This window comes from Heloderma suspectum, chromosome 8 (assembly GCF_057233095.1).
Source record: "Heloderma suspectum isolate Gila_16-S chromosome 8, 16-S_ref, whole genome shotgun sequence".
In the NCBI taxonomy this organism is placed as follows: Eukaryota; Metazoa; Chordata; class Lepidosauria; order Squamata; family Helodermatidae; genus Heloderma; species Heloderma suspectum.
This window is the reverse complement of record NC_139465.1, coordinates 5311954-5332471: the sequence shown is the minus strand read 5'-3', so window position 1 is coordinate 5332471 and position 20518 is coordinate 5311954. Positions and strand designations below refer to the sequence as shown.

The following is a 20518-nucleotide window of genomic DNA, read 5'->3' as shown; positions in this document are numbered from 1 at the left end:
ATCTAGTATAAAATATAAAATAAATTACTGACTGTTGAAGGCTTATTTTAAGTTTTATTATTATATGACACTATATTCCTTTTTAAAAAAATAGCAGTAGTAGTAGTAGTAGTAATCTAGGCTACTGCGAATGAACTGTAGCCCTGTTTCTTGGATATAAAATTGATGATATGATATTGAAATGTAAGGTTGTTTATTAAACTGTAAGGTTGTTAAGGTTATAGATATAGTTTGTAAAATAGAATGGCATCGGAGGCTGGGGGGGATTGGAGTTTAAATTTAATTCTTTAATGGGGGGGAAGGGGAAAGAATTTTCTTCCTTTTTCTTCACCTCCTTTCCTCCTCCCTTTGCCTTTCCCCCTTTTTCCCCCCTTTATTTTTTTCTCTTTTTGTTATTATGGTGTCCTCATCAGAATATTGTATTGTTGGGAAATTCTAGTATTGATCAGGTTGTTGGTATGTTTGGTATTGTATATTTCATTTATAAAGATAAAATAAATAAAAATATAATTAAAAAAAAGAAACATTGGCTATTTGCTTTTCAAAAGTTTCATCCTCGTCTTCTCCTTGATTAGGTGGCCGGTAGTAGACTCTGATCACCACGTTCCTTTTATTCTTTGCTCCATTTATTTTGATCCAGATGCTCTTGATGGGGCTACCAAGCTCATCCTCCTGTATTTCTGTGCAGAGATAATGTATTTTTCACATATAGTGCAACCCCACCTCCCTTTCTGTTCCTCCTGTTCTTTCTGAACAAGTTATATCCTTCAATTACTATATTCCAGTCATGAGAGTCATCCCACCAAGTCGCAGTCACACCTATCAAGTCCTAATTTCCCTCCTGTATTAAGAGTTCAAGTTCGTTCTGTTTGTTTCCCATACTCTGGGCATTGTATATAGACATTGTATATAGACATTGAAGACCATGTGCTTCATAGTCTGGCTTTCTTCCTACATGTTTCTGAAGACTATTATTGGGTGCTATTAGAGCTGTTCTCTCCGTTGCGGTGCATGAGCCTTCATCCATTGTTACCCCCAACTTTACATCTCCCTTCCCCGTAGGATACAGTTTAAAACCCTCCTGATGAAGTTCTTCATGCTGTGGCCAAACACATTCTTCCCATCCTTTGTGAGGTGCAACCCATCCCTTGCCAACAGCCCAGCTTCCAGGAAGTATAGCCCGTGGTCCCAGAATCCAAATCTCTCGCCCCGGCACCACCTTCATAGCCAGTCATTCACCCTGAGTATTTTTCTTTCCCTTTCTACCCCCCCTCTAACTACTGGAAGGATGGATGAGAAAACTATCTGGGCCCCATTCGTAGCTCCGCTTGACAGTATAATTTGTTCCCACATGGATGAGAAGAAGAGGATACCTGTCAGTGAGCTTTATGAGTGCAGGCAAACTTTCGGTCACGTCTCTAATCCGTCCTCCTGGGAGACAACATACCTGGTGAGTCCATGGGTCTTCGCGACATACTTGGGTTTCGATCCCATGCAGCAAGGAGTCTCCCACTACTACTGCTCTTCTCTTCTTGTTGTTGTAGGCCTGGGTTTCATCGCCTCTGCTTGACTGACCTTCAGCCTCTTGCTCACTCTCATGCAGGTTCCCCTGTAATTCTCCCTCTGCAGGCTGTCCTCCAGTCTCATTGCCAAGTACCTGGAATCGGTTCCACACTTCTGCCTCATCTTGCTGTTGCTCTTCAAGCTTCTGGTCTTCACTTTGTTGCTGTAGTTCCACCATTCTGTCCAAGAACTCTTCATGTTCTCTTATACCCCGGAGGGTCGACAGTCGCCGCTCCAGTCTTCTTACTTTTTCTTCCAGCAGCGTGATCAACTTGCACTTGTTGCAGGTGTAGGCCATGTTGTTCTCAGGCAAGAAAACAAACATTGCACACACCTTGCAGGTCACCACCACTGGAGAGTCTTGTCCTTCCATAGCCTCTTTTCCCTTTTTGTCTCTAGCTTTCTGATTGTTCTAGACTATCCGGTGCCTGCTCCTCTACTCAGTAGAGGTTAAAAGCAGAGTCCCACTGGTGTGGAAGTGTGTGTTACAAGAAAAATAATTTAAAAAAAATGTTAGGGGCCTCCCCCTTGACCTCCCCTGGCCAACTCCTGTTTGCTCCCTCTGATTGCTTACTCTCTGGGAGCTTGCTTGCTTCTGTAGTCCCTGGACCAGCTGGAGCAGCTTCCTCTGCTCTGCTCAGCTGGGAGGCAGGAAGCAGGATAAGCAAACCTAACTGAGATTAGGGTCAAACAAGGCTGGAACAAACTCCCCAAGTAGAGGCTTCTTCTGGTGGTCATGACAGAGACTGAGATCAGCTCTGGTGTGGAGTAATTGCAATCTGGCAGAATTTGAACAATGAGGTTTCTCTGGGGATTACCCTTAAAGGATCTGCTTGCCTAGATGGTTTACTTAAACAATAGAATTGTAACTAAGAAATTACTTAAAAAGGCAGAGATATGCAGATAAGGCTCTTCCTATACTTGATGGCTCTTAATTACTGTAGCTTAGCAACTGGAGGTAACTAAAAGTTTGGCTGGCTTCCCCTCAGAGGCTCTCACTGGCCAAACAGAGCAGGTGTCCCTTGGATTTGGTAGGCAGCATCTGGTATGTGGCACAGTGGCAGAGATGCTCCCTTTGCTACAGGGAGAATCCTAAATGAATTGATGAGTCATTCTGCACTGCACTGTAATGTACCCACCCTGCAGCTGTTGTAGATACTGAGAGAACACAGAAGAGTCGACTGAGCCCGTCACATGAGCCTGCCAGTGATACCTGGCAGACCCCCACCACCACTCCGGAAATCTGAAGGGGGCTTGAGCCCTGTAGCCCAACACCACCAAGCTTATGCCCTTATTCAGGACGGACAAAATAAAGTACTTTTTCACACACTGCAAAGTTAAATTACAGCATTCACTTAAAATGTGGCGATGGCCACCAGCTTAGATGGCTTTAAAAAGAGGATTAGATAAATGGGATAAATTCATGGAGTATAAGACTATGAATGGCTATAACACCACCTCCAGGTATCAGTCTTTATCCTCTGCAGTATGCCTCTGAATACCAGCTGCCTGGAAACAAAAGGAGGAGAAAACTTCTGTGCTCATGTCCTGCTTATAGGGTTCTCAAAGGCATCTGGCAGGCCACTCTGAGAAACAGGTTGCTGGACTAGAAAGGCCTTTCGTCTGATCCAACAGGGCTCTTCTTAGGTTCATTTGTGGACTGGAAGATTAAGGCTGCAATCCTATACACCCTTACCTAGGAAAAAGTCCCATTACATTTATTTCTGAGGACATGTGCATAGGATTGTAAGAGGCCCGGAGAAGGTTATACTGTAATAACACCATGATCCTATTTGTTTCACTGGATCCAGTAGGACCAGTGGATCCTAACTTCAGTGCAGGCTAACTTTATTACCCTTTAAGGTGCCACAAGACTCTTTATTTGTGTGTGTTTAATATACTCATATTACAGAGCCACCAAGAGGCTGAAATGTAGGATTCCCCAAGTGTGTTTTCATCTTAAGAATGCATTGTTCAGCTCTTTTGGAGTTGGTCTGGCTCCTTTAACAGATGTGTAAATGTGGGGGCTGTCTATGGTTACTCAGGGGGAAGGGAAAGATGCTCTGCTCATGCTCAGAAGCACTCCCTTCTTCAGCCAAGACATTCCTTTTAAAAAAAAAAATTGGGGCAGGACCAATTTAAAGGTGTATCCTGTGAACAGGGAGCCTTGACCCCCTAATCTGAGATGTGTTATATTCATTGGACAGGGGGTAAGGAAAGAAGGAAGAAAAGCACTCTGCACATGCTCAGAGGATGCTGCCTCTTCTCTATTATGCCTTGATGCTGTTCACATTCTTAGCTTTTTAAACTTAGCTCTGATGCAATCCTGGGGATGGGGCGAATAATAAAGCACATTATTATAGACGGGAGGGGGGCGAGGGGCGAATGTCTTTTTCCTGCGTAGAAACTGCGGCGAGGCCCAGCGCTAAGCCCAGGCCGCTCTCCTGGGAGGGTTACCAGGGCAACCACGGCGCTGGCAGGGCCTGCGTTTGTGCGCGCTGAAGTCACTTAACCGGCACCTCTACTCCCGCCTCTCTGTCTTGTCTGCGCAGGCGCGCTTGCGTCAGGGACGTCTTCTCCCCTTCCCCCGTCTCCCTCCTCCTCTTGGGGAAGCTGGGGCTTCGGGCATCCCGTCGCCGCACACGCGCAGGAGCGCGCGGCGAAGCGGCCGACGGCGGGAGGAGGAGGGACGGCTGCGACGACGAATGCCCTTTCTTCCTTCTCCGTGACGCAAGACGCTCAGGCGGGACGGAGCGACGTTGGTCAGCTGACCGCGGACGGGGGTTGTTGTGGATGGTCCGCGCCGCTGAGCAGGGAGAGACGCGGAGGAGCCCGTCGCCGTCGAGATGCCCTCGGAGAAGAGCTTCAAGCAGCGGCGCACCTTCGGTGGGGGAGCGGCCTGCGGGCGAGCCCCGGATGTGGGGGGAGGGGGGATGCGGGGGGAGATGCTAGGCCAGCCTTCCCCCAGCCCGGCGCCCCCCAGGGGGGTTGGACGACAACTCCCAGCATCCCCAGCCAGCCATGCCGAGTGTGGGATGCTGGGAATTGTGGCCCAACACCCCTGGAGGGCGCCAGGTGGGGGAGGGGTGCTAGGCCCAGGATGTGGGGTGCGGGGGCGATGACCTGAAGGGCAAACAAGAAAGCATTTGTGAGGCGCGTTTTGGGGGACGGGGGGGTTGGCTACCTGAGGGGGGTCCTGAGCAGGAAGGGGGCTGGGGCTGAATCTGAGAGGGACGGTGAAGAGAGGGCCAAGGAAGTGTCTCTGAGGTGCTGTGTTGTTGGGTTTTTGTTTTTTTCCTGTGGGGAGGGAATTGGTTTCTTTTGTGGGGGTGTTCTCAGTAGTACAGGAGGGGGACATTCCCTCAAGGAAGGGAACATTGTATGATGCATGTGTTTGGGCATGGAGGGGAAAGAAAGTAAGGGGGTCTGGCCAGGGGAATGGTAGGGCCAGGCTTGGGGGAAGGGAAGTAGAAGGAAACCCACATCCACACCCCCGTTACCATGAAAATGAGTGTGGGTTTCTCCTTCCCCGACTTTGGGGGTTTCTTTTATTTCTCAAGGATCTCAATGAGGGAAGGGGCTTGGTATCTTATTGCACTCCTCTCATTGGCTGTCAGCGTTAGTTAGGGCTTTAGGGAGAAGGATTTTAGAAGCATTCGTGTTTTAGGGACAAGACAAAATTCTCCTTTTAATCATTATCCAGTCTTGGTTCTTGGGCAAGACCCCCCCCCCCCATGCCTGGCAGTATAGAGCGGCTCCCCTGCCACTATCAAGTAATACCCTCCCTATGCCCAAATTCCAAATTGTTTGCTTAATAGGTATGAAAGCTGGCACTGAGGCCAGCAGGCAAGGGATGGGTGTGTGACGTTGTGGGAAAGTAGGGCCCTGTTTTTGTGTCTGCTTGCTTTCGTGGAGTTCAAGAGCCAGAGGAGGAGTAAACAGGCCTTGGTGCCAATCTCTTCCTCCCTGAGCATTGTGGTGTAGCTGGCAGTGTGCCAGTTCCGCACTCCACTCCCCCCTTTTTATAGCACTTATGGGGCTTGCCGTTTGTTTATCACTTGTCAGGCAGTAAAAATGGGCACTGGATGCCTTGATGGGTTGATCGGTGCTGTGGTAAAGCATTAGTCTATGCTGAGTGCAATAGGTCTCGCCATTTGGATCACTTTGTGTGTGTGGTGGTGGTGCCTGCAGTTTGATTCTTGAGCCTAATCTGGGATACCTTTCTTTAGAGATGTGGCATTTCTCGGTACCTTCCAGCATGTTCTGCTACCTTTTTTTCCTCTGGGCGGTTATAGAGAGCTTCGGCTATTGGGCGGTATAGAAATGAAATGAAATAAATAAAATAAATAAAAATAAATTTCCTGGTTCCTGTTAGAGCTCGAAGCTGTTCTGAAGCATTTTAACTGCTCCAATGAGAAGAATCCATGAAGTGCTGTGTCAGTTTGTTGTTGTGAGGAGGCAGAGGATAATGTTGAATCATTGGGCCATAATTTTCCTAATACCATTGATGACTAAAACACTCTTTGGAGGGTGACCTCTTCCAGATCTGAGCAGGAAGAGTTGGAGAAAACATTGGGCAGTTGTTTCCCACCCCACCCCCTTGCCCCAAAGGTTGAGTGACAGGGAGATAAAAATATTTGCTATTGCAAAGACTTGTGAGTCTTTCTTCCAGCAGACTCCTTCAGGTTTAACTGCGTAATGTGATCCAAGAAGCCTCATGTAACATGTTCGTTAGATGTCAAGTTTGCTTTCTTGTTCACCATCACTCTTTTAAAAATACAGGAAGACTTCGGGTGTGTTTCTGTTACTGTTTTTGTTCTGCCTAAACTGGTTTTCCGGCTTGTGTGCTGGAGGGAAACAAGAATCATGGCTTTGTTTTGCTGCTGTACTGTTGAAAATGAAAGTAAAGGTCACCCTTGCTATTTGTTTTCCTTTACAAAGCAGTATTGGGCATTATCTATCCTATGGGCTTAGTTGGAAAAACATTCCCAAGTGGAAGCTCTTTAGCTTTGAGGATACAAGAACTATCAGGTATATTTAAATTGCTTCAAAGAAGTTAATACTGTATTTTACGTAGGACACCTGCTTTTGATTTTATCTAACACTTTTTCCCTGGGGTACAGCCATGTTCAACTGCTTAGCAGCAAAAAGACTTAACACGTTGATTATGACATATATGCTATGAAGTGGACTCTAGTCTATGAAAGCATATGCTGTAATTCTTTAAGCTGCTACAAGACTTTCTCTATAGATCTCAAGTGGGGGTACATGGTGTTCCCAAGTAATCTCTCATCCAGGCTGCTTAGCTTCAGAAAATTTGATGTACTGTCCGCCTTCAGACCCAAAATTTCTCAGTTGTAGGTCTGAACCTAGGCATGCATATTTTCCTGTTAACTTTTGTTTAGCGCTAACCTTCTTGGGGCCAGTGAGTATGAAATTACCCAGGTTTCTGATTTTAAATATAAGCAGGATAAAAAGTGGAAGAGAAAACATTTAAAATATAATGTACATTGTGTAGGCTCTATTTTAGAATCACCAATGCAGGGAAATGCAAACATTGATCTCTGCATCTCTTGTGAGAAGACTTAACAGCCAGGCTGTTTAATAAGAGGGATAAAGCCTCCCATGTGAAGTGGAATTGAGGCAAATAATTGGTCTCTTTTAACCAAGACGGCAGTGGAAAATCTGAATGAGTTTTGCTCTTGTTGGCTTTCCTTGCCTGCATTTATGTTACTGTTACAAAGGATTAGGGTTTTGTTTTTTCCATGACAGCATCAGATATCAGCATTATTTCCCCTTTTATAAGCCTATCTGTTCTGCTTCCTACCCTTCCCATTAACAAATTTTTGCCACAGGTATTAAGTTCTGCTAGGCCAGAAGTGGGCAACCCAGGCCAAATCCAGCCTTCTTGGGGTCCCATTCTGGCCTTCCAGGGTCCCCCAGATGGCCATGCCCCCTTCCCCCTAACCACCGGTCATTTGTTGTTTTTTGTGCAGTTTTTCCCCATTCTAAAAAATTGAAATGCCTCTCCTAAGGCTTCGTTACTGGCAGGAAGAGCTTGAAGCTACAAGATGCTCATATTTTTTTTTATATTTTTGGCCCTGCCTGCTACTGGAATCCCCCCCCCCCCCCCGAGCTTTTCTAAAATTGAATTTGGCCCTTGGGCTGAAAGAGGTTCTGCACCCCTATGCTAGGCAGACAGCTAAGCAGTTATCTCTGCTTCTAATGTGAATGTAGCCTTGCACTATTTAAGCACTAGCCCAGTAGCCATAGGCAGCCATGATGCAGGCTGGCTAGGAGAGGTGGAATGCTCTGTCCCTCCTCTGTTTCCAGCATAGAAACTACCTGGACTGCTAGAGTAGGGAAGCCTCCTTATCCACGCACGTCAGAGAAATGCATCTCTGTTCCTCCTCTGTCAGCTTCTAGCAGGCTAGTAAACTTTTTTTGTAGGCTAGTAACTTTTGTGGGCTTTTTTATAAGCTATCAAACCCTACTTTGGGTATATTCATGTCGGGTAATTTAAGCTCCTCCCACTCTTGACTACCGTGTGCATGTATGTTCACAGGCAGTGAAGCCCCAAAGAAAGTAGGATGTTCTGTGTAGGTGGTTTTGATGTGACAAGTGTGTAATGCCTTTTCAAACACCTAGGTACAACTTTCTTTTTCTCCCCTGTAGAACAAAGAGTAGAAGATGTCAGACTTATTCGAGAGCAACATCCAACAAAGATACCGGTGAGTAGGCTTGGATTGTCTGTCTCATGGTGAGACTCATTTGAGCAAATCTGCTGGTAAGTAAGACTGCCTGACTTCACTCTCAAACTTCACTTGGCTCTCAAAACTGTGAATGAACACTCTTGCTATATCCGGTTGTTTGGAACAAGGGAAATGGAAATGCAGTTGGGGAACATTAGAGCAGAGGGCAATTGCCCTCACATCTTAGGCCCTGTCATCCCAAGGATCTGAGGTGTGGGAGAGGAGTGATGCTTATGATAATTTACCAATTATCTTGGAAGCCCAATGATTCTAAGAACATAGGAAGCTTCCTTATCCTGAGTCAGGCCATTGGCCCATCTAGCCCAGTATTGTGAGGCTATCAATGGCTATTAGTCCTGATGGCTACATGTTACCTCCAGTATAGGAGGCAGTGTGCCTAAGTACACCAGTTCCTGGGGAACATGGGTGGGAGGGTGCTGTTGCACTCATGTCCTGCTTGTGGGTTTCCCATGGGCAGCTGGTTGGCCACTGTGTGAACAGAATACGGGACTAGATGGAGCCTTGGTCTGATCCAGCATGGCTACTCTTAGGTTTTTATGTGAACCCTGACTGCCAGAGTCAGCTCTACTAGCTCTACCCAGAGATACTGGGGATTGAACCAGGGACCTTCTGCATGCAAAGCAGGGGTTCTACCACTGAGCTACGTCCTGCTGCTCTAGGTTTTCTGTTACTAGTGCTGTCTGTGGCCTTGGGCTAGCCCCAAGTGGTTTTGAGTCAGTATTGTTACCTGAATTCACAGCCCTCTCTATGCAGATGGAATTTCAGCTCTACACACCCTTGCTTCTTTCATTTCACTGTAGAACTGTCTACATAATCTATTGTCCTGGGCTAACAATTCCTGGATATGCTTCCCTCGCTGATCTGTTCACATCTTCAAGGGGGGACTCAGAAGCTGAAGTGTGCCAAATGGGCCTTGGTGACATAAACTTTGTACAGTTGAATGTGTGAAGCAAGTTCTGATGTAGTAGTTGAGTGTGGCTGTTGGTTTGCTACTTGTAAATCTTTGCTTGAGTTTATACACCAGTATCCTGGAGTCTCCTGTAAAAGCCCGCTAAGCAAACAGATGAAGGACCTAGTGTGTGAGAAGTAACTTCTGTGAAAGAAGTACTGCAAGTGAAGGAGAACTAACTATGCATTATAGCTGATTTTCTTTGTAGAGAAGATCCGCCCTTCTAAATGTTATCTTGTCTAGGGCAGCCTTCCTTCCCTAACCTGGTGCTCTCCAGATGTTTTAGACTACAACTCCCAGGATTCTTCACCACTGGCCCTGCTAGCTGGGGCTGATGGGAGTTGACATGATCTGGCATTCACCAGCTTGGGGAAGTCTGGTCCAGGGAGTAAGAGTATTCTAGTGATAAAGTAGTGGGACTGGATAACTTAGTGGTGAGCTCCCTGCTTCATAATGCACCTGTTGTATGTGGAGATGTCACAGGCTTGTATTGTTACACTTACTGGAGGTAGCACGTTTTTACTATTATGTTTGAGTTGTCCTGGTCCCAGAAAATAAGGAAGGCTCAAAAGTGGCGTGGAAGATTCCTGGGTCCTGCTAAGTCGTGAGACTAGACTTCTCCTTGCAGCACATAAATCAGTGGTATATACATTTATTAAAAGAGAACTTTATTGTTTTCGTTACAGTCTATTCCCCAGTAATAATTTCCAGTATTATTATTACAGGAGTGGGGAAAGTGTGGCCATCCAGATGTTGTTGGGCTGCAACTCACATCGGCCCTAGGCAGCATCGCCATCGGAGAGGGATGATGGGATTTGCAGTCGAGCAACATCTGAAGAACCACGCCTTTCCCATCCCTGATTTAAGGTCAAAGTAACCTTAAACCTGCAGGAAAGCCATCCTAGACAAAATACTGTGCTGCCAAAGTTTATTTTAATTGGGATCCTCTTCCCCACAACTACCACTCTTGTAGCCTGTGATCTGGAAAGTTATTAACTTTGTCACCTGACCCGCCACAAATCCCACAGTTTTTCTTTCTTTGATGGCAGTAATGACGTAATCAAATGAACAGTGTGCTTCTAATAGACCCGAGGGAAATGAAGTCTTATCAGCACAAACATCTTTGCAAGTAACATCTTTAAAATGTTCCTTGTCCTTTGCTTTATTGTGCATCAACTAGGAAATACACCAGAATCCTATTGCACTGCATGAAAAAAGGAGCCAAAACACTTCACTTGAACACTTTGTTGCATCCAGCATGTATCCAGATATCTAAGCTAATTCCACTTGTTTTCTAAATGTGCAATGCTTTCTACACAGGAAAGGAGAATTGTTACTTTAAACAACATCCGTTTTTAAATTGGTAGCAGAAGTAGTAGTCTTCTTCAAGGCTTAAAAACAGTGGAACAAAACAACAGCATCCAATTCCATTTTTAAACTTTGATTTGAATGGAGAGATCATATAACAATGCTGGCACATTCTAACTCATGGCAGCTTTCTTCAGCTCTACTTTTAATAGGTTTTACGTAGCCACTTTAACCTCCTCCAGTAGCACCTTTCTGCTTACGAATACTGAACAGAAGTTGTCCATTTGTGAGGCAGCCCTTTGCCTGCTTGACAGTGAGGGAAAATATCATGCTGCAAAACATCAGCAGAGCATTGTTGGACCAAGCACTGTTTTTCAGAGTGCACAACATTTTTTTTTTTTACAAGGAATTTCAAATAGGAGTCTTATTGAGGCTGCACACTTACCTGGAGCAAGTCTCATTGAACTTACTGGGATTTGCTTCTGAGTAGGCATGCAAAAGATTGCACTGTGAATGTCCTATCTGTGATAGACAACTGGTCAATTTGTCTTTGGAAAACCAGTTTCTCAGCAAAGATTTAGGCTGTGACTTGTTTTGTGATTGCCCCGCTACATCTACAACTGATATTCCTTGTTTTGATGGCCTCTTATTGTAACAAGAAGCATAGAAGATCCCTAGGTTAAGAAAGCATTTTTGCAGTGCATCTCCAAAAACTCATCCTGTTTCCCTGTCTTCCATAGTTTCTGCTGTGATTATCCCCTGTGCACCTTGCTGTGTACCTGCAGTAGTAACCCTAGACAATTCACCAGAAACTTCTACTGCAGGAGCATCATTCAAATGAAGGAAGCTGTGCTGCTCCATGCTTGTAGTGTTGGGCACTTAGTTCAAGGTCTTCGCTTTAAATATTGCAAAGAGTAGAACTTGAAGAACAGACTTGCAGATATTGTACTGAGATGGCAGAATTCCACTTCTGGAGTAAAAGTAATGATAAAGATTGCAAGAGCTTCTGTTCCATTTTGCGCCGATACAATCAGAATGCCTACTTCAAGTTTCCTGTCTACACTGAAAAGTTCTAAATTGCATTTATTCTCTTGCTATTTCCCCCCAGGTAATTATTGAAAGGTATAAAGGAGAGAAGCAACTTCCTGTACTGGATAAAACTAAGTTCCTGGTCCCAGACCATGTCAACATGAGTGAATTGATCAAGATTATCAGGTATCTAATCTGTCTGCAGTGCTATAAGGTCTCTAATTCAGACCAGTAATTTGTGATAAGTAGACAGAAGAAGCTGCCAAGTGAGTTAAAACCCAATGAATAACAATAACGAGGGGTCCGCGGTTTTTGGCTTGCTATTCATGTCAAAAATTGGCAGTACAAACCACTCCCAACTTTCTCAGCGGGAAGTCTGGGCGGGGAGCAAGTGGTGTTGGGCACTTCTGCCTGGAGGCACCCCATATGCCCTCAGGCGCTGGTGTCCAGTGCTCGCCTATGCCTACCTTGCCTGCTCCGAAGCAGGAAAGGCCATCAGTGGGAGGTGGGTTGCTGGTTTGGCCTTACATGGTCATGGCTGTTCGTATCAGGCTTTTGGGCCATGACGCTGCCAAAGCATCCCCACCTTTGGATCAGGGTAGTGGCAGAGGCCTTTGGCAGGTGATCCCCACCCTCCCAGCTTCAAATTTGGGAGGAAGATTAGCTGCTTATCACACTTGCTGCAGTGAGTGGATTTGTTAAGGCCTGATGATTATGGGAATTAGGCGGCACTGCTGTCTCTGTTTTGCTGACTCTTCACAGAAAAGGCAGCCATTGCCATGTCTCTGGATTTATCTGGAGCATGATTGTGTGGGCTTTATAAAACCCGGGTGAGGTGTTAGTTATTGAGTGAACTAGTTGCCTTGCAGCATCATGGACCAACTTATGCTCTACTCCATTGAAAATCTAAAGCACAGGCCTAACATCCTTCTGTCATCTGACTTACATGTTTTTTTAACATGTTTGTAATCTCCAGCACTATTGCCCTTCTGGTTAGGCAATGCAGAGGGCCTGATCATGTTACCTGAGGCTTTTATAACACGAGTCAAGAACTGATGGTCTGGATCTGGACCACAAGATCTCTGCCCAGCCTGCCAGCCTCTTATCACAGGTCCCTCCCCCTCCTGTGCTTTGCTGCAGTTTATTGGCTATGCACCTGTCACTTTAACCAATGTGATCTAGGCCAAGAACTGCCCAGTTACCTTCCCTCTCCTCTTCCTCTCTATCCCTCTTGGATCATGTGCTGTACGTACAGAAAGGAGCACTTCCTTAAAAGCTCCATCCCTTTGTTTTGGTAGGGATGGAGAAAGGAGTGGTGTCTGTTCCATATGGGGTTTGTTTGGGGGATAGATATGGAGTATTGCACACACTGGTCCTCATGGGTTCCCACTGCCACTGCTGGGATGGAAGAAGTGGATGAAAAGCTGCTGGAGCCTGTACTGGTCCCTAGCGCACTTGGCATCCAGAAAAGTGTGTTGTACATCCAGAGAGAAATTGAGATGGGGTGGGGGATGAAAACATGGAGGAAAAAGGAGAAACTGCTTGATGCAGAGAAGGTTGCATATATGCGGTAGAGAACGAGAGGATATGCAGAGAAAGCCGGAGCACAGACTCACACACTCTCTCTGAGATGGGGGAAGGCAAAAGCCGAGGAAAAAGTCGAACCACCTGGTACAGAGGGGTTTGTGTATGTATGTGTGCATGTGTGAAGAAATGGGGGAGCCGAGTTCTGTAACAAGCATGCATGCAGATGCGTAAATGGGGGTTATGTGGCATTGGGCCCGCCCACCTCTGGCATCAGGAAGGTTATTCATGGTGGAATGCAGCCCTCAGGCTGAAAAAGGGTCCTATCCATGCACCATAAGATCAGCTTGGCTGCATGTCCCTCCCAGTTGGTGGTGTGTGGGTGAGGAGGCTGGTTGTGAAGGATGGGTACCTTAAACATGTTTTTCAGTGTTTGTGTGACTTTGGGATATGAAGAGGGAGAATGCAGCCGCACTGGCTGCCTATTTGCTACCGGGCCAGGTTTAAGGTATTAGTACTGGTGTACAAAGCCCTAAACAACTTGGGACCAGGATACCTGAGAGAGCGCCTTCTCCCTTACCAACCTGCCTGATCACTGAGGTAATCAGAGGGCACGTTCCACATGGACCAGTGGCTCAGCTGGGGTCCACCAGGAAAAGAACCTTCAGCATGGTGGCCCCCTTCCTGTGGAACTCCCTGCCTTTGGAGGTCAGGCAGGCGGCAATGCTGTGTTGCTTCTGGTGCCTCCTGAAGACGTTCCTTAAGTGACCAGCTGTGGTTTATTAAATTTGGTTTTAGCAGAACTTACTTCTTTTTAAAACATTTTAATTGTTTTAACATGGAGTTTTATCTTATCTTTGCTATTCACTGCTCCAAAGTCTTTTGATGTAGAGCGGTATAGAACTATTATAAATAAATAAATAAACCTGGAAGTACCCAGGTACTTGGTCCTTAGGTACAAGATACTTTACATTGCATTTTAAATGCACCAGCCTCTTTTTAGTGAAAGTGTATTTCGTTTCCTGAAGGCCTCTTCATGTCTTCCAGGCGCCGCCTGCAGCTGAATTCCAATCAAGCTTTCTTCTTACTGGTGAATGGACACAGCATGGTGAGCGTTTCAGCACCCATTTCGCAGGTGTATGACAGCGAAAAAGACGAGGATGGATTCCTGTACATGGTCTATGCCTCCCAGGAAACATTTGGCATGAAATCCTCCGTGTAAACCATACCCAGTGGCTTGTAGCCTAGGATAGTTTTTACCCTTCCCTCCCACAGGAAAAAGGGATGTCACTGACCTGCATCACAGTAGTTGTGCTTAGCGGGTGTTCTCATCGTACTTTTGTTTTGTTTGTGACTATTGAACAGATGAGTGCCAGTATGGACAAACAGCCCAGCTTCGTAGACCTGCTATAAATTTGCACAGGCATATTTGCTTTTAAAAAGCCTTCGGAATTTGACTGAAACCATACCATATGTGTTAAGTTGCCAATAAAAGGGATGTTTGCATTATTCCAAGCACAGGGACTGGGCTAAATGTTAAGTAGCAAACTGAAATACGTGTGTGTGACATCTCCTTCTGTTAAGCGTGCTTCAGCCCCTAAAAACTGCTTTTTTCAGAAAGGGAACAAAGAGGAGTAAGTCTGCTTGCTTTAACTCCTTGGTGTTTTGATAAGCCAGTGCATGTGGTGGGGAGGAGGGGGGCAGCGGTTAATTCCCTAGTACTGCTACTTTAGAAGATAAAAAACATAAGTTTGCTAATTATGTACCAAACACCACAGCTTTACTCTAGTTTTAGGAAGTGTGTACTTTAAAACTAGGTTATATACTTGTTATGTAAGAAACTTCTGCTTAACAAGAATTTGTTGTATTTTGTCATACAACTGCTTAAGACATTGTTAAATCATCCCCCATACCCCTGCAAAAGAAGGCTTGCTTGTATCCTTCGGATGGTAGCGGAGATCTTGTTTGAAGAAATTATTTTGAGAGCAGGGTTTTGAGGATAACCAGTCGGAAAAGTAATACAGTGTACTGGCATGCCTCATGACCATTGATATTCCTTTATATTTAACATATTAATCTTTCTACCTGCCAAGTTCTTGACTTTTGTTGGAATAGATGGAGTAAAGAACAATTTTGCATTGTATCCTTGCTGGAAGTCCTAGTTTCCTTCAGTGCGAGTTCCAAACACAAGGAATTTCCCTTTTGTTTTAGACTGGACAATGTCTAAGGTTACAAAGAGCAGGTGAGGATTCTATAACTGAAGCTTCCTGATAATTGCATGGGAACTATACCTTAAATTTGCTGTAAATAGGGTATATCCTATGCAAAAGGAATATTTCAGGTATGTGTCCTGCTTCCCATGAAATGTAGTATACTTATCCTTGTATATTAATGTGTGTGAATTTAAGTACATTATAGCAAGCTAATTTACATTAAGGGGAGGAGAAAGCAATGCTAAATTTTGGCACACTGCAGGATATCTATCTTGCGCAGTTCGTACCTTTGCATGCATCTGTTCAGTGCTTGCATCTAACTTTTAAAATGGTCACTGTGAGCTTTCACTTTACTGTAAGATTTTAATGTTTTCTGTTCAGATTAAGGTCATGATAGATAGCCATCCTTATAATTGATCAATGACTGATTCTTGTACAAATGTTTTTTTTTTTAAGTGCTGCTATGGGCGATTCCATCCCAAATTGATTAGAAGTTGTGGTCATTTACAAAGCCCATTTTAAAAGTAGTCCTAGTGTGGTGTGTGAAAAGCCGTAGACAGAAATGAACAAAAACCCATGGCTTCCCACTACTTCGGCTCTGCTCAGACGCTCTTACTGTTGCTGAATGGAAAGATGTCAGAATTAGGAGCTCCTCTGGCCTTACAGATGCCATTTGTGCTCGGGAATATGCTATGGCACTGTCTATCATCCTGAGCTATGAAAAATAACCTTGCCCATTTCTGAAGCATGGACAAAATACTGGATTCCAAAGGGGACACTGAGAAAAGGATGTGGTGGTAGCATAGCAGTAGAGGAAGCTCTTGCCAGAAGAAGTTAACTGGATTATGTTCCAGGCTGAACGTGGCTCTTCTGAATCCTGCAGATCCACTATGTAAATGGACAACTTGCAGAAAACAAGCTGTTGGACAGCTCTGCAGTACCTGCCTACGGCCACCACTTTTGAGATAATGCATGTGCGTTAGCCTTTGGGTGAACCTACTGAGCTTGCTGTAAGCTTGATTATTTTCTTTAGCCTCCAACTGAAAATGGAAAAAAAACCCCTATTAAAGTGAGGATGTCTAAAAAGACTACTATGGTCTTTAATTTTTTTCAGTACATTAAATTTACTCAGATAAAAACATTCTAAAAATGTACAATTTTACCTTTAACAAAGCATAATAAAACATAAAAATCCCAATACCAGAATACTTGACATTTACAATTCAAAATCAAATTAGGTGAATATTAAATATTTACAAAACTTTTAATATTTATATAAAGTTACATGCACATTTTGTAATACTATATGTAAAAGAAATGGCTCGAAATGGGCAGAGGAGTTTCCTTCATTCCTAGAGAAGTTATGTCTGAAAAACATTTTAACCGCCACTTTTGAGACACAGGCTCTTCCTACATTGGTAAGAATTTAGTACGCAGACGTAGTCCCAAGGGTAGTTATAACACTGAAAATCGTTTGGATGTTGGTGGCATTCTGAATTACTGTTGAAATTTCTGCCTTTGGCCATATCCAGTAAAGCAGCTTAAGAAGGTTGCAAATGTCTAGCAACAAAAACACCCTCTACTAGCTTATGGAATTAAATCAGTTGCAGAGACTAGGGCTTTCAGCCTAAAAAAGCATCCTATTCACTGAAGGGCGTGCCTTTTAGGAGAGTTGGGGTGGCTCATCTTTGGGCACCTTAAGAGTCTTTATTGCAGGACAGCATGAAATGCAGGGTTTTTACGGAGAGTTCAGAAAGGTTCTTCCTTAATCAGGCACTGACCTGCGTTTGTGTACTGCTCAACAAGCTCCCAATTAGTTAAGTTTGCATACCTGTCAGTTGTCTTACACTATGGTCATATGCAAATGGTACTTCGGCAACTCAATTTACTGTGCCAGATTTAATGTAAATGGTTTGTTTGATCCCGTCTACACTACAGCTGTTGGTGGTTCTGCATTGTGCCATCTTTCACGACATGTTGAATCATATCCTCTCGAGTCCTTTAGTGCAAAGTTACAGCCAAGCTGACATACACACAATTAATGTCTTTTAGAAAAGTGTCCATTTCCTCTTGCACTTGAGGTTTGCTGTAAGCTTCTCTTCCTGTATGAAACCTTGTCAGCCACTTGGAAAAGAAATAATCAAGTTTTAATATAGGCTTGCCTTGTATATCTCAGATTAATACTTTTAGGAGCAAACAAGACAATCAGCTCTCCAAAGCTTTCCTCTGGTAGTTTCAGTTGTTTGTAACCAAGTTAGAGCAAGACAGTTCTGTTTGAAAGCAGAATGGTGAGCTGAGAGTGTTCCTTTTACCTGAAAGAAAATCACACATTTCTGAACAGTACAGATGTAATCAGGGCATGTTTCTATAGATTTTTCCAATTACGATGCCTGATAAGGGCTTTATGCAGATTCAGGAAAACGTGTGTGTTCGGTTATTCCTATTTAAAAACAAACATTTGGCTTTTAGCACATATTCCATGCCAATGGAAAGATTCTCAACTGTAGTAGTAAACATTAACTGAAGATGCAATACAGAATGGCAGGTTGCTTCAACTCATGGTAAGGTCATTAAGGCAAAGTAAATAGCTGTCAGTTCTTACAAGTTTTGTGGTATAGTTTTACAAGTTTCCCAACAGTAACCATATATAGTGGCACCCTCAGTAGTTCTGGCATTACAATTGTAATTGTTTAAATACTACAGGCTGCATTCAAATAACTCTGGTTGAAATTAGTTCCCACTGAAATGAATGGGACACATTTGTCATTACTATCTCATCAATTTCAATGAAAACAAAGTTCAACAATGCACCCTACATAATTCTGTTTTGGTGAAGCCAAAGGGAGGATATCGAAGTATACTACTTCATTGCATAAAAATAACAAGTTAGATACAGGGCTGCTAGAAACCAGATGTTTTTACAACGTTGGATTTGTTTCTATGAACCTAAGAAACTATATGAGCCTCCCGCTAAACCTTTCCCAAAGAGATTAGTTTTATGCTAAATCTAGATACCTCCAAGCAAGAGAATACCAGTTTTCAGTTTGTTTTAAAGGCAGTAAGGATAATAGACCTTATCACTTCATTACCGAAAGCAGAGTTTCAACTGCCCAATCCTCTATTTCCACCATTATTTTCAGAGTTAAGAACTCCTATAGCATGAAACAGCAAATGAGTTTTTATAACTTCCATGTACATGCAGTGGGAAGATGCAGCATGTACCCTATATGATACCCGCAACCAGCAATGCTCATTTGTCAGATCCATTTAACATCTTGTGTGCATCTTACACCTGTAATATGAGGCAGTCCAAACTTCAGCCCTATCCATGAAGCAAGACAGCTACAACCAATGCAGCCTGTTGAATTAATAATAAAAAACCTGCCTCCCTTTGGCAAGATAGGTCCACATTGTTTCAACTCTGCTATATGAGCTTTGCTGGCTTCATACTAACTTTAATTTAAAGTTTGTGGAGAAGTATGCTACCTGGTTATCAAAGCTAATAGTCAATAGTGTATTTCAAATAAAGGAGGCAAACTATAAACCTTTTTGAGTAGTGGTAAGATGTACTACTGCATTGTATGTTGTAACTTCTAAATCCTGTAGCAAAATCCCTTTTGGGAAGACTTTTGCTAGGTAAAGTAAACTCTGCTGCCAGAGTTTGAGTTTTAAATTTCATCGCAAAGGCAGAGGACTGTTTCCTGTGGCAGAAGCCAATATATGGTAACAGTTTCAGAAGTTGTAGAATAAGAATATTTTTAAAGACCTGTTTATGAGCTCAGTCTCTGGCACTAGACCCTTGGAAACTAAGTTTAATCCACAGCTGGTAACTTCGTTATATTTAGGAATAAATGCTGACAAGTCTGCATAACTGTTTTCAGAATGAACTGAAATGTCCACCTCTGTTCTTTTGGAAGAGAGAGAGGATTAAGTTTTCTTTATTAGAAGTTCACATAGCCTGCTGGTGCGTTTCCAACTGTTGGAACGTCTCTCGCACTTGTCTCAGTCTGCTAAAAGTGCAGATAGTCAGAACAGAATTATGTATTCTTCTGTAGTGCAATCCTTTAAAATCCCAGAGTGTAGTGCCTGATTTGTTTTGAGAAAAAGTAGACATGTTTACCCAGCCTCAAAATGTCAAGAGTCCAGCAGGCAAATGGCTACTGTACCATCAACCTCTAGCTCTCACTCCAGATTACAACATAGCTGCCCAGGAGTTCGAGTTTCCAGCACAGAAGGTCAAAGTATGGCAACATTCTTCAGGAAAAAAGTGCAGCGGTTTGTATACACCAGAAAGGATAGCTGGCCAGTTTCACCTACCATCTGGAAGGTCCAACATTAAGATCCATGTTATAATTTTGGCAAATCAGTAAAAAAGGGTTTGACAGACCCCCTAAGATTCAGTTCCTTCCTAGTGTTGAAGTAGAGCACCTTTGGATTAAAAAAATAACAATACGTTCAACAAGCAGACTTCTCAGGTTCCAATTTGAAGTTTCCCAATTACTCCATGGCTTTTGCCACCACAAAATATCAAGTCTGTGAAGTTAACGTCAGTCTGTGGAATCTAAACTTTCAGCCGGTGGAGCATATTTTAACCGAAATGTACCTGCAAGAAGAAGAATACAAGTCATCAGTGTAATACTTTTGTGCAGACATTACACAGGTAACTAACTCTGCGTTACAAAGTTTAGAGCAGGGGTGGGAAACGTGTGGCCCTCCAGATGCTGGGCTGTAACTCCCATCAGCCTTAGCCAGCACAGCCAATAGTAAGGTTGAGGGGAGTTGCAGTCCAAGAATGTCTGGAGGGCCACATGTTTGCCTCCCTGGCTTAGAGCAATGCGTCCTCAGAGACAGGGAATAATAAAGTATAAGGAAAAAGGAAAGGTTCCTCCTGTGCAAGCACTGGGTTGTTACTGACCCCTAGCGGGACACCGCTTACACTGGGCGTTTTCATGGCAGACTATAGCAGGGTGGTTTGCCATTGCCTTCCCCAGTTGTGACTACCTTTCCCCCAGCAAGCTGGGTATATCATTTTACCGACCTCGGAAGGATGGAAGGCTGAGTCGACCTGAGCCAGCTACCTGAGACCCAGCTTCCACTGGGATCGAACTCAGGTCGTGGGGAGAGTTTCAGTTGCAATGCTGCCGCCTACTACTCTGTGC

The 20518-nt window shown here is 44.0% G+C and overlaps 2 protein-coding genes across 2 annotated transcripts in view; one reads left to right on the top strand and one right to left on the bottom strand.

Annotated features, from left to right (window-relative positions):
• The first annotated feature begins 4332 nt into the window (after positions 1–4332).
• MAP1LC3B (microtubule associated protein 1 light chain 3 beta) lies at positions 4333–18957 on the top strand. The gene is made up of 4 exons (XM_084812819.1): positions 4333–4449; positions 8239–8294; positions 11702–11808; positions 14194–18957. The coding sequence occupies exons 1-4, from the start codon at positions 4410–4412 to the stop codon at positions 14366–14368; spliced, it is 378 nt and encodes a 125-aa protein (XP_084668945.1). The 5' UTR covers positions 4333–4409; the 3' UTR covers positions 14369–18957.
• The window catches only part of ZCCHC14 (zinc finger CCHC-type containing 14), a 46393-nt gene continuing 42206 nt past the window's right edge, over positions 16332–20518 (bottom strand). The window contains exon 13 of the mRNA XM_084812818.1: positions 16332–19962. Coding sequence (XP_084668944.1) covers positions 19907–19962 — 56 coding nt within the window. The 3' untranslated portion in view covers positions 16332–19906. The remainder of the gene's footprint in view (positions 19963–20518) is intronic.